Genomic DNA, 13,853 nt, shown 5'->3' with positions numbered 1-13,853 from the left:
TATCTGTGGAAGGTCCAGGGTGGGAGAAAGAACTCTTGTCTGTTTGAGGGAGGCGTGAATGTTGCAATTGGCCAGCTTGGTTATTTCTAAAGGATAGTCTTTATAGCAGGGGTTCTCAACCTGTGGGTCTCCAGATGTTTTGGGGAGTTGTAGGCCAAAACACCTGGGGAACCACAGGTTGAGAACCACTGGTTTATAGGAATCACTTCCACGTGTTTATGATATCCATCTTTAATCTTTTTCAATGGGAATCCGCGAATCACCTACCAACAAAGGATTCCCCCAGGCAGGAAGTCGCCAGGCTTTGAAGCTGCAAGGCTAATCAATGCTAATCAAGGTGGTCAATTGCAACATTCACACTTGCCTCAAACAGACAAGAGTTCTTTCTCCCACCCTGGACATTTTTCCACAGATATATAAACCCCACTTGCGCAGTTTCCAACGGACCTCACAACCTCTGAGGATGCCTGCCATCGATGCGGGCGTAACGTCAGGAGAGAATGCTTCTGGTACATGGTGTTATAGCCCGGAAAACTCACAGCAACCCAGTGATTCCGGCCATGAAAGCCTTCGACAACACACATCCACGAAGTACTCTCTAGAACCGGAAATGATGCACTCTTTTACTTTTTAGGCATGCTTATCTCTATGGCTTGAGCTTCGTGGGTCTCTTCCTTCTTCGAAGCTGACTAAAAAGAAAGGCCAGCGCAAGGCTCCGCCCCTCGCCTGTGATTGGTCGCCTGGAGCTGGGCTGATGTGTGAAAGAGTGCTTTGCCAAGTGTGGTGCAGCAGGGAGTAGTCACGTTAGTAGAGTTTGAGCGAAAAGATACTAAGTTGTACTGCCATCATGAGCCAAGTAAGTCCTTTTAAAATGTATTTCAATACTAAATATATTTACCATATATGTATGTGTGAATGACCACATTTTTGCTGGTTTGTATTCTTTTTATCTCTGTGATTTTTTAAAATCTGTCTGTGTAACTTGCAATATATATAAAAAACAAACCAGCAAAATAGAAGATATAAAGGAGAAAGGAAGAAAATGCCTCCTTTCTCTGGTTATGTAAAAAGTGCAGCTATTCAAACATATGTTTTAATCTATCTGTACAACTTTTAGTACATATAAATTGCAACTTCTACAAATGTGTGTGTATATATCTATATAATCTGTGCACAATTTGCAATATAAAAACATGTCAGTACAACTGGGAGATTATATATGTTTCAGTCTAAGATGTGCAGATATATATATGTATATATGATGTAGATATATATATGATGTGTTATATTGGAAGTAGTACAGATCGATTACATCATTGCAGAGAAAGAAAAATAATACAAACTAGCAAAAAATATAGTAAAAGATAAAAAGGAGCCCCTGGTTAAACCACTGAGCTACTGAACTTTCTGACGGACAGAAAGGTCAGCGGTTCAAATCTGGGGAATGGGGTGAGCTCCCGCTGTTAGCCCCAGCTTCTGCCAACCTAGCAGTTAGAAAATATGCAAAGGTGAGTAGATCAGTAGTTACCCTCTGGTGAGAAGGTAACTGTGCTTCATGCAGTCATACCGGCCACATGACCTTGGAGGTGTCTATGGACAACGCCAACTCTTTGGCTTAGAAATGGAGATGAGCACCAACCCCCAGAGTCAGATACGGGCAAAACCTTTACCTTTACTATAAAGGAGAGAAAGGAAAAGATGACTTCCATGCCTGCTTTCAGAGTGCAGTTATTTCAACCCCCTCTAGGTACTGCTACAACCCAGGTAAGTCTTAAGGGAATGCTTCTAATGCTTTCCTCAAGGGAAAAGAAGTAAATTTGATATTGTGAAGGAGCCACTTTGCTGGGGGAGTTTCCTTGTTTCTTTTCCTTTGAGAAGGATGGGTTGCAAGGCGGTTTCATGTGGCGCTGAAGTTTAGTTTCCTAAGCCTTCCATTTTGTGCAGTTCATGATTTCTGGGCTGAGCTAGTCCCTCTTCTCTCCTTTCCACCCACGGAAGAAGAGAATAAAATGCTGCCAGCTTTTTCCTTCCATTATGGAGTCCTTACTTCCCACATGAATTTGTTGCACAGCTTATTCATTTACAGTTTGAGTATACATTATCCAAAGGACTGGAACCAGAACTATTTTTGACTCCCCCCTTTTTTTTCTAATACCTGTGCTTCCATATATGTACATAATGAGATTTCCAAGGCTTATATACACCTTCTACCCATAGCCTATATTTTAATGGTTTTGTGCATGAAACCAATTTTGCACACCTCGAATCATTAGAAAGCAAAGGTGTTGTTGTCTCAGCCACCAACACGGAGATTTTTGGAGGATTTAAAAGTTTGGAATTGCAAATAAGGGATGCTCAATGGTTAAAACAAGCCAAGTGTGTTAAAAAGGTACCCTGATTCTTCATCTATTGGATACACAGTACGTGCAGGGCTTTTTCACAATGTGCCTGGGACTGGTATCCTCTTTTTGCTCTTTGGCTACTACTGTTTCTTTCATTCTCGTCTGTGGCAAGTTTCCAGAAATGAAAGAAAGAAACAGTAGTAGCCAAAGGGCAGAAGCATAGTACTGGTCCCAGGCACATTGGGAGGTTTAAGAGATTTTATTTGGCATTGGTTTGTGCAGGCTACAGACAGTTTCATCTGATGCCTGTAGGCTGCAGTTTCCAAAGCTTTTGCTTTAGCCTGTTGTCTCATGGAGTCGTAAGACTCCTTGTTCTCCACATAACAAACTGATATAGCTGTCCCCATGGAAATCAATGTTGAAGTGATGCATTTAATGAAAACTGAAGACATGAGTAGTTTTCTGTTTAGCAGCTGCCTTTGTCTGATACATAGTGTCAGGATACTAAACTGAGTAAAACCTTTTGCCAGGAGCCAGTCTTTTAGTGGAAAGGACGACTACAGTTCATCTATACTGTAGCATTAGTGCAGTTTGACATCACTTTAACTGCCATGGCTCAATGCAGTCGAATCCCGGAAGTCATAGTGTTACAATGTCTTTAGCCTACTCTGCCAAAGACTGCTGGTTCCTCACCAAACTACAAATCCAGGATTTCATAGCATTAAGCCATAGCAGTTAAAGTGTAATCCTGTGTGTAAAAAAAAAATTAAGCTGAGCTCTGCCCTTCTGAAAACACTAGTGTGGTTGTAACAAGCATTCACAGTATTTAGCTGAGCTCAGAATTTCCTGACATGATTGATCTGACAGGGTCTATGATTAAAACTTTGTTTCCCTCTGAGTTTCCAGGGCTGGGTATGGAAGAGCTCCTAACACATTACTCAAGGAGCCTCCGGTGGCCTAGGGGATAAAAGCCTTGTGACTTGAAGGTTGGGTTGCTGACCTGAAGGCTGCCAGGTTCGAATCCCACCCGGGGAGAGCGCGGATGAGCTCCCTCTATCAGCTCCAGCTCCATGCGGGGACATGAGAGAAGCCTCCCACAAGGATGGTAAAACATCGGCCAATTCTCTCACTCCAGAAGCAACTCAGGTTGCTCCTGACACGGAAAGAAAAACCCAACACATTACTCAACATGTGCAACATTGTAGCTTCAAGTATTGAGACAAAAATGTATATAGTATGGGAAGCAATGTTGACTTGTGTGCACACCAGGGTTCTTTTCCTTAAACAGTTATGATTCTGTGGAGTCTAGCACAGATCTTGAAAAAGTTACTTTTTGGAACACAGCTCCCACAATTCATTGAGACATCATGTCCACTCAAAAGCAATTGGCTATATTTGCTGGGGTAATTCTAGGACTTTTGTTCCTACGTAACTTTTCTAAGCTGAGGTCTAACTGCACGTGGTCATTGCACAATCTGTGCGTGGGTGGACTTAAACTAGTCACCCTAGAGACATTGTGTAATATGTGAGGCAGCCCTCACAACTCTTCTGGAAGCATCTTTCTTGCCAGGTGTTGGGGAAATGTCTGGTTTCACAACACTCCTACCCACTGAATGATATTCAAACTGCTAATCTCTGTGACTTATGCCCAACGGAATTGATCTCAACAGACTTCTGTACAAATAAATACACATAAGAGAGTGCTGTAACTGATAAAGCAATATGTGTCTTATAAATCACATTTTTAATAAACACCTTTGTTTCAACAGGCAGAGTTTGATAAAGCTGCAGAAGAAGTTAAGAAGCTGAAGACCCAACCAGCAGATGAAGAAATGTTGTTTATCTACAGTCATTTCAAGCAGGCAACTGTTGGAGATGTAAATACAGGTATGACTGAACTTAGTGGTTCTCAGCCTGGGGTCCCCAGATGTTTTTAGCCTTTGATTCCCAGAAATCCTAACAGCTGGTAAACTGGCTGGGATTTCTGAGAGTTGTAGGCCAAAAATATCTGGGGACCCCAGGTTGAGAACCACTGACTTAACTGATCGTCCATGTAGTCAGTTGTAAGTGCCTGATCTTTCCCTGACAAAGAAATACATAGTGATGTCACTGAAGGTTTTCAATCTTCCTACTTCTCAAAATCATTGCCAGAACTGTAAATATGTGCCAACATATTATGGTTTGTTTCAGTCTCCTTAGACAGGCAACAATCCTATGAAACCCACATTATGCTTTAGAGATATTTAAATAGTAGACATCTGTCAATATCTCATTAGTCCCAAGCATTTGCAGCAAGGTCAACTTGACTCCCTGATTCCAAGGTCCTTGTTTGCTTGAAAACCACTTATTTACATGGTGCAGCTGCTGTTTATGCTCTCCTGCAAGATCTGCTTCATCTTGCAAGAGCAGCAGAAGCATCATCATATTGCATGGACATGTGGCATAAAGTCACAGTGAGTCCTGGCTTCATGGGATGAGAGCATGCTTCAGTACACCTGCAATATAGAAAGATGGTTGTGTGGATTGGTTAAAAATTATAGAGGAGGAACTTACAACAATATAGTTGTAATTATTAAGATGCTTTGGTCTTGCTTCAATTCCCTGTTGTTGGCACATTCAGTAGTGCTTTCTCATATTTTTCATTTCTGATTTATGAATAGACTTCCACTCTGTAAGTTTCCCTTCCTCTTTGCCTGCCCCAGAGTATGTAGAGAAAGGAAAAATCTGATCAACTAGTAGTTTATTTTCTCCTGGCTGAAGGACATTCCTTGAATCTCCCTTAGAATTTATCATATGAGACAAAACAAATGTGATGGACCTCAAGTGTGGACTTTGGAAGTGTTCTGCAATAAAGTCTAGTTGGAATAACATATGCCCCACCTTTGGAAATATTCCATATTCTAAGTGAGGTAATTCAACCAAACCAGTAGTTCAGGGAATTGCCTAACCAATGGCTTTAGTCCAATTGGCTCTCAAAAAACTTGAAGCAACTTGTAGAAACATTTGACACAGCTAAAAGATACTGATTACAGGGACAATCTGTCTCATACCTAAACTATCCAGCATAACTGTGCAGCTTATGTGGAAGTCAGAATACATCTAATGGCTGTGGGAAATCCAAATTGAAAAGTGAAACACAGCAGTGCTAAGATCTGACATACTGCAGGGGAAGATCATTCCCCAGGATGGAGTAACAATACAAGTTGCATTCTAATGGCACCTCCCTCTCTTGGTTGGAGTTGCTACATCTGAAGCCTTAAGGTAGTTCTTACTCCTGCTTAGGCATGTCTCCTGCCCATTATTTTACAACAATTCAACAAATCTTCTATGGGTATATTGTCACATTAGTACACTACCAAATTAAATGAGTGTTCAGAAAATGACTGCGGAAAGTATCAGTTTGCTTTCCATTGCTACTAGCACTCTGAGGCACCAGAGTCTGTGCACTTTAGTTTATAATCATAACTTTATTTTTGTATCCTGCCTCCATCTCCCCACGGGGACTCAGAGCAGCTTACTTGGGGAATAGTTTAGCCTTGAATATTATGTTTGGGTTTTATGTTTTTAATAAGGAGGTGATCTATCACACATCCCCATAGAGGATGGAAAGAACTTCTGCCTGTTCCAGTACTGCATCCAATTAGTGTGGTTGACTTGTTTAATTTCTACCACAGTCTGGATGTTACCATATATTAGTGATTCTCAACCTGTGGGTCCCCATATGTCTTGGCCTTCAACTCCCAGAAATCTTAACAGCTGGTAAACTGCTTAGGATTTCTGGGAGTTGTGGGCCAAAACACCTGGACCCACAGGTTGAGAACCACTGCCATAGATAGTGTTATAGGTGTAGGAGGATATTCCTTGTAGAAATGGCTAAAGTAAGTCTAGTGTGTTTCATGATCATGTGGAAAGACACTACAAGTTCCTTTTTGAGAGAGGAAAGACTTGTAGTTCAATGTGCTATGTTGAAATGAAACTACAAAGGTTTATCTTGATGCTCAAATTACATGAACACAACTCTTGCATGTTAAGTACTACCTCAAAGGCAAATCTTCCTCATTGACTGAAATGGTGCCAGTCAGCAGCCTGACCTACTAGCCTACTTAATGCTCCAGCTATCAAACAACAGGTCTGTTCTCAAGTTTCCTAAGGAGCCATTCACATTATATTACTGCAGTTGTTTGGTTCCATTAGAACTGCCATGGCAACATACTGTGGAATCCTGGAATCTAGTTTAGGGAGGGCTGTTTGGCATTCCCACTTAGAGAGCTCCTCTAGCACCTCTAACCAAATTACAAATCTAGGATTCCACGTGATACAAGTTAGAGTAGAATCAGAGGGTTATAGTTTTGTGGTGTGAAAGGGCTCTAAAACTCTGCTCTCCTGCATAAAGAAGGGAAATCTAAAGGTCATCTATACTATAGAACAAATGCAGTTTTGCACCACTTTATCTTCCATGGCTTAATGCTATGAGATCTTGGGAGTTGTAGTTTGGCACTCTTTGGCAGAGAAGTCTAAAGGCTAAAACTCTGATTCCAGTCCATCAAGCCATAGAAGTTAAAGTTCTTTCTACAGCGTAGATGCACCCTAAATACTTCTTTGGTCTTTCTATAACTTTTTTGCATTCAAGCCAAAAAAAAAAAGGATTTAATACACTGTTACAAATAATAATGCTCCCCTCCAATTGCTTTGCAACAATACTGCTATTGTTGGGTGTGCTAGGGGAGGAGGGAAATCTGGAACTCCTGGCAACTGTGCTGAAGGCCATCTGCAGTGGAGAACAAGGGACACTTGCTGAGCTTTTCTCCAAGGTGGCACTGCCAAGTCTAACAAAAGGTCAGGGGCACTTCAGTGCAAGCAGCCTGGACTTGATTTATAATCTCTGGACTAGTCTAGGGAAGGAGTTAAAAGAATTGCCCGCACATGACTGATTTCTGAAATATTCATGTACGACATGCCCTGATGCATCGCTCTTGCTCCTTATTCCAAAACATAGGCATTGATCAAAAGGTGATTTTTTTTAAAAAAAAAAAATCCTAACATTTCTCCCAAGTTGCTGTGGAAGACCCAATCTTTTGTTCTTCTGATGTGTCAGGAAGACTAGATATTAAAACAAACACACACGAGTTCGGATTTAGCATCATCCCAAGGGAAGAGATGCTAGAAGCAGAGGGGGCAAACAGCTGACCTAGAGCCAGGCTGGAAGGTGTCGTCTCAAAGTTTAGTCACTTTAGTGCAAGTGGGGAGACTTTGGCCAACCAAATAATTTGCATAGCATACTGGTTGGAACTTCTGGAAGATGAAGTCTAAAACATAAAAGACCAAAGGTTCCCCATCTCTTCTCTTTTGTACACAATCCATTCATATTGGATAGCTAGGGGTGGGAATCATGCTAGACCTTGATGGACTGCAAATCCCAGGAGCCTTAACCAGCATAGCCAATGGTAAAGAATTCTAGAAGCTACAGTTCAGGAATATATGACTCCCACCACTGCCATAAGGACTACCAGGAACTTGAGTAACATGAACATTTGAAATACAAAAATAAAGAACAACTAAAAACCAAAGAAAGAGTCAATCTGCTTCATGCCAAGTTTTTCCTACATAGAATCTACTCATCCCTTGCTCTAGCAGAAGAGAACCTTAGAATACTGTTTCATCACTGTTCCAGAAGTGCAGTCAGTTAGGGAACAGCCACAATGAGCAACAGCTATCTAATAAAAGAGCGTGTCTCCAAGAAGCAGTACCTATAACAACTACTTTTGCTTCTGAAAAGTTTTAGTCATTTTGTGTCTTTTTTTCATTTTTATTTAGCATTTGTTCTGTCTCATTTGTGGAACTAGCACACCTCCCATATTTTCTACTGCTGCTTCTATCTGTATTTCCTAAGAAGGAAAAAAAATTATGCAAAGGAAGGAAAAAGTGGAATAACTGGAATGTCTTCTGAGTAGGAGTTTGAACAACCTTAGTCTCCAAACTTTACTCCACCAGATGTTTCGGAACTGAACTCCAAGCTTGGCCAACAGTCAGAAATTCCAGGGGATAAAGGCCAAAACATCTGGAGGATCAGAGTTTAGCAACTACTGATGTAAAAGTATGCTTGGTAAAACAGGCCTCAGATGCCTTTGGATGTTTATACAGCTAGGGATTTGTGACTTCTTCCTATGTTTCCATTTCTAAATGGAGCAATGCAGCAGAAAGGATACAGTGGACTTGATTCCAGGATCCTCCATTAATAACATGTTCAAGTTATATGATATATAGTGGCAAAGTAAAGTGGTGTCACTTATATAAAATGGTAATCTTAAATTTGCCCTTTGACATTTTTACAATATTTTCAAGCCATAGACACAGACTATATATGATTTCTGTCAGATAGTTTGGGATTACTTTCCCTGATAGAAAAGTTGTCAAGTGACAATCTTTGATTTGGGGTCGAGAAGGTATGGCTCGTGTGGCCACAAACCCTTTTCTTGCAGCTTCCAGATTTTCTCAAACCCTTCCTAGCCTTCAACTCCCACTCCACTTGCATTGTAGATTTTTTTTACATGGTAGAAAAACACGTGGCCTTAGTTTTACACACCCCTGCAATTTATTTCCCCAGCCAAAAATGCTCAGTTTAGTGGGTGTATCCTGGTTCAGGAGTCATAGATAGTCTTTCAGGTTGCATTAGAAAACTGTTTCACCTAGATAATCTTCTTGAGTAATGACTACTGAATACCCTTGGTGCTCTTGAGCAAGGAGTAAATACACCCTGTTTACTAGGTAATCCTAGTTTGAAATGTCTTTAGGAAAACTGAGAAGCAGCATCTTATCAGCAGTGACATTTCATTTAGGGTTTTTGTTTTTTTTTGGATTTGACTGCAAAAACTTTCTTAAAAACTCAGTCAGGTATCAGAGGAGTATTTCTTTTGGGGTATGTCATGGCTTGTCAAGTCTTGGCTTATTAACTGCCCAGACAGAATACAGGCTGAGCTTCGCTTATCTAGAAACCCGAAACCCTCCAAAAACCAAAACTGCTTTGATTCTTCTACTAACATGAACACTCCATCCAAAGCTATCCCAGTTCTTATGGAAGACTCACATTGTTTCTCTTTGTCTTTCAGAACGTCCTGGAATGCTTGACTTTAAGGGCAAAGCCAAGTGGGATGCCTGGAATGGGTTAAAAGGTAAGATTTGTGCAAAAACTTATACATTCACAGATGGGACCAAAGACAGCAGTAGACAGTTATAACATCGCAAACAACCCCACATACTAGTAGTCAAAGGAAATTCATTAAGAGTAGCCTTGATAGACTGTGTGTTGCTGGTAGAGAATGCATTTTACCTTTGCACATGAGTAATTATTCAGTGTACTATCTAAAATTAGAATAAGTAAGTTTACTGCTACCAATGTAGCTATCTACACTGGTATTGGTATTTCTGATTTTCTGTTAACAAAAAGTTTATCTGGTAGAGAAATACAAGCATCAAACCATAATCTTTCCTATTGGTATAAGATAATTTTTTAAAAATAATAGTGAAGTAACCTAAAACAATTGCTTTAGTGGCCAATGAGGAACAATGAGGCTTTCTTTTTCTCCTCTGCTCCCCAGAATAGTCCTCTTTACCACCTGAAAATGTGATGTAATAATTCACCAAATCATAGTTTTAAAATAATGATAGTTATTATTAATTTGTTTTCATTTTTTAAGGCACAAAAAGGAAAAGGAACTGGGGGAGTACATAAGATATGAGCATGGGGTAGACATAAACATTATTATAAATTGACTTTATGTCAAAAAATAAGTTCTTGAAGTTAAGGTAAAGGTAAAGGTTTTCCCCTAACATTAAGTCTAGTCGTGTCCGACTCTGGGGGTTGGTGCTCATCTCCATTTCTAAGCCGAAGAGCCGGCGTTGTCGGTAGGCACCTCCAAGGTAATGTGGCCAGCATGACTGCATGGAGCGCCATTACCTTCCTGCCGGAACAGTACCTATTGATCTACTCACATTTGCATGTTTTTGAACTGCTGGGTTGGCAGAAGCTGGGGCTAACAGCGGTAGCTCACCCCATCCCCCAGATTTGAACCACCAATCTTTTGGTCAGCAAGTTCAGCAGCCCAGCAGTTTAATCAACTGAACTGCTGGGAAGGGAAGGAAATTGTCCCTCTTCTGGTTCCTCTAAGAGAAGCCGTTCCATCAGCAGAAGAACCCTATTAGGTCATGAGTATGAAGTATTAAGCTTTATAGCTTTCAGCTTTTAATGTACTTTTTAGATACCATGAAAACATGCTTTTAAGGCATTCATACATGTGCTTCATACTTCATTTTATGGCATTCATCTACCAGGCACTAATCTTGCCTATCATGCCTACCAGCTATTAGGAATTGTGGGAGTTGAAGTCCAAAACACCTGGAGAGCCAAAGTTTGCCCATGCCTACAGTAGTGGATAAGCATCTAAAAACATGGAGATGATGCTATCCTATTGCAGTTTTAAACCTGTTACAGCAGGCTAATCCAAGAACCAGCAATTCCACTTGTATTATTCTGGCATAGTGCACACATGGGCCTTGCTTTGCAAAACAGAGTTGAATTAGTGACCTTATAGCTTTTGTGTGTGTGTGTGTGTGTGTGTGTGTGTGTGAGGAGTGACTTGAGAAACTGCAAGTCGCTTCTGGTGTAAAAGGATTGGCCATCTGTGTTGCCCAGGGGATGCCCGAATGTTTTATTCTATGGGAGGCTTCTGTCATGTCCCCACATGGGAAGCTGAAGCTGACAGACAGGAACTCACCCCACTTCCCGGATTTGAACTGCTGACCTTTCAATCAGCAGACCTGCCGGCACAAGGGTTTAACCCAGTGCTCCACCGGGGGCATGTTACAGCTAAAAGGATGAGTAACAGTCTTGAGACATGGACCTATTTTAGTCCCATCCATATAGGTCCTTCCACTGAAGAGGGCAAGTAGTTGTACAGCATAAAATGTATAAAATATGTATCTGTCACTTCACTGGGATACATCATAAGACATAAAGGTGAGCTGTAGTCCTCACTTAGCCTCATCACATTGGACTCCTGATGAAACCTAGAAGCAGAAAGGATGAGACCCTGGACTTTTATTATAACTGATCACAGAGGAGCCATAGCTTAAGCAAACTCCCAAATACAGGCCCGTAGCCAGGATTTTGATTCAGGAGGGGCTGGGATTTTGGTTCGGGGGGGGGGGGGGGCGGGTGCTGAGTCTGGATGAGAGATGATCTACCCTAGCAAACCTTTTGTATCATTATCCGAATACCCCCATGCATATGGGATATATTGAGCATGGTGATCAGATCATGATATGAATAACAGTTTAAATAATAAATATAAGGCTTTCTCGTGGACCACCCTGAGAATTTCTGGCGGGGGGGGGGGGGGCTGAAGCCCCTCAAGCCAGCTATATGCCTGCCCAAATAGTATGTTGTTGTAAGGTAGCGTTCTCAACTTGGAGTCCCCAGATGTTTTTGGCCTACAACTCCCAGAAATCCCAGCCCATTTACCAGCTGTTAGGATTTCTGGGAGTTGAGGGCCAAAACATCTGAGAACCACTGTTGTAAGGCATGGAGCCCTTTCTCAAGACACAGTTACAGACATTTGGTTCCCTCTTAACTAACATGGATGGCTGTATCACATGGAATTCTGGGATTTGTAGTTTGAGCAGAGGCACAAGGGTTGCTCTCTGGCTGAGCATCCTAAAGGCTCCACCCTCTCAGCTGCCAATCCCATGGTTCTACAAGAAGTTGTCATGGCAGTTAACATGGAATCATTGCACTATAATTGCAGAGAGTGAAGCGACCCATGAATGTGCCTTAAACCACCATATGCCTGGCTAATCTCTCTCTCTCTCTTTCCTTTTTCTTCCAGGGATGTCCAAAGAAGATGCAATGAAAGCATACATAGCAAAAGTAAAAGAACTACAAGAAAAATACGGAATGCAATAAGATCCAGCCTTGCATGTCTTAGTGCAGTGGTTCTCAACCTGGGATCCCCAGATGTGTTTGGACTTCAACTCCCAGAAATCATAACAGCTGGTAAACTGGCTGGGATTTCTGGGAGTTGTAGGCCAAAACACCTGGGGAACCACAGGTTGAGAACCACTGCCTTCGTGGAAATATGCCTGCCTTACTAATACTGTGGATAATGATATTGAGCATTACTCAGTGCTGCAGTGCCAAGAATGGGTGCCATGTAGCAACTGATAGCTGTGTAATTCTACTTCTAATGGTTTATAGAATAAAACTGTTAAATTCCTAACCTTGACCTGTGTAGTTTGGGTGCCATGAAAAGGTGTGACTTCCTCTGCTTCTTTCCTCAGCCATCAGTGGTGCATCCACACTGTTGAATTGATTCAGTTCGACACTCCTTTAACTGCCATGGCTCTGTGCTATGGAATCATAGGAGTTGTAGTTTGAAAAAGTCTTTAGCCTCCTCTGCCAAACAGTGCTGGTGCCTCACCAAACGATGATCTTGTAAAACTATAACTCCCATGATTCCATAGCATTGAGTAACAGCAGTTAATGTGGTGCTAAACTGCATTCATTCCACATTGCAGATGCACCTTGGCCTCTCTTAAAGGCTTGAAAAACAATAGACTTGGTACAATGTTAGAGGTTTAAGTACAAGCAATAGCATTATGTGAGGACATTTCCAATCAACCAGAGCTATATGTCTGAAATGGTACTTAAGAGAAGTGTGGTTCATCAAATGTTCTTGAACTGCAATTGCGGTGGCACAATGAGTTAAACCCTTGTGCCTGCTGAAGTGCTGACATGAAGATTGGCGGTTTAAATCCACAAGACGGGGTGAGCTCCCATCTGTCAGCTCTAACTTCCCATGCGGGGACATGAGAGAAGCTCCCTGCAGGATGGTAACACATCCAGGCATCCTCTGGGCAACGTCTTTAAAGATGGCTGATTCTCTCACACCAGAAGCGACTTGCAGTATGTTCTCAATTCGCTTCTGACAAGATTTTTAAAAAGCAAACTGCAAGTCTCTGCATTCTCCACCATTGGCTGTGCTGGCTTGTGTGACTGGGAGTTATAGTTTCCCCTCTGGAACATGGCACAATTCCCACCCTTGCCTCAGCTAGCCTCTCACATTTATTAATATTATAATTCGGCATTCTTGAGGGGGGTTGTGCTCAACCTAAATCAGAGAAGGATGGCCTGGCTTTGGACTCCAGTTCCCATCAGACTCGGCTAGATTGGCCAATGGCTGAGAATGATGGGGATTGAAGCCCAAGATACTTTTTTTAAAAAATAGTTTTTATTGAGATTTCCAAAAAACATATATACCATAAAAAACATGTATGGGTGGGTGTGGGGAAGTAGGGAGTGGGGTGATGAGGGAGGTTAGGGTATGATGAAAGTTTAAAAAAAGAGGTTCTGGTTGTGCCCAAGATACTTGAAGGGCATCGGGTTATTCATTTCTGATCTAAAACCTTCATGTCTGTTCCAATGTATAGTTAAAGGGCGACAATTACGTGCCACAAGTG

At 41.6% G+C, this 13,853-nt stretch overlaps 2 protein-coding genes across 3 annotated transcripts in view; one reads left to right on the top strand and one right to left on the bottom strand.

Annotated features, from left to right (window-relative positions):
* The window catches only part of c1h2orf76 (chromosome 1 C2orf76 homolog), a 29,846-nt gene extending 20,349 nt beyond the window's left edge, over positions 1–9,497 (bottom strand). For both annotated transcript variants that reach the window (XM_062967424.1, XM_062967423.1), the window contains exon 1: positions 9,427–9,497. The gene's annotated coding sequence lies outside the window, so the exon portion shown is untranslated. The remainder of the gene's footprint in view (positions 1–9,426) is intronic.
* On the top strand, positions 702–12,619 carry dbi (diazepam binding inhibitor, acyl-CoA binding protein). Its single transcript, XM_062967425.1, has 4 exons — positions 702–856; positions 4,112–4,229; positions 9,449–9,511; positions 12,224–12,619. The coding sequence occupies exons 1-4, from the start codon at positions 848–850 to the stop codon at positions 12,298–12,300; spliced, it is 267 nt and encodes an 88-aa protein (XP_062823495.1). The 5' UTR covers positions 702–847; the 3' UTR covers positions 12,301–12,619.
* Positions 12,620–13,853: the final 1,234 nt, after the last annotated feature.

The sequence above is a fragment of the Anolis carolinensis genome, chromosome 1, assembly GCF_035594765.1.
Source record: "Anolis carolinensis isolate JA03-04 chromosome 1, rAnoCar3.1.pri, whole genome shotgun sequence".
Lineage (NCBI taxonomy): Eukaryota > Metazoa > Chordata > Lepidosauria > Squamata > Dactyloidae > Anolis > Anolis carolinensis.
The sequence above is the reverse complement of the archived record's forward strand: the minus strand, read 5'-3'. Positions and strand labels throughout refer to the sequence as shown.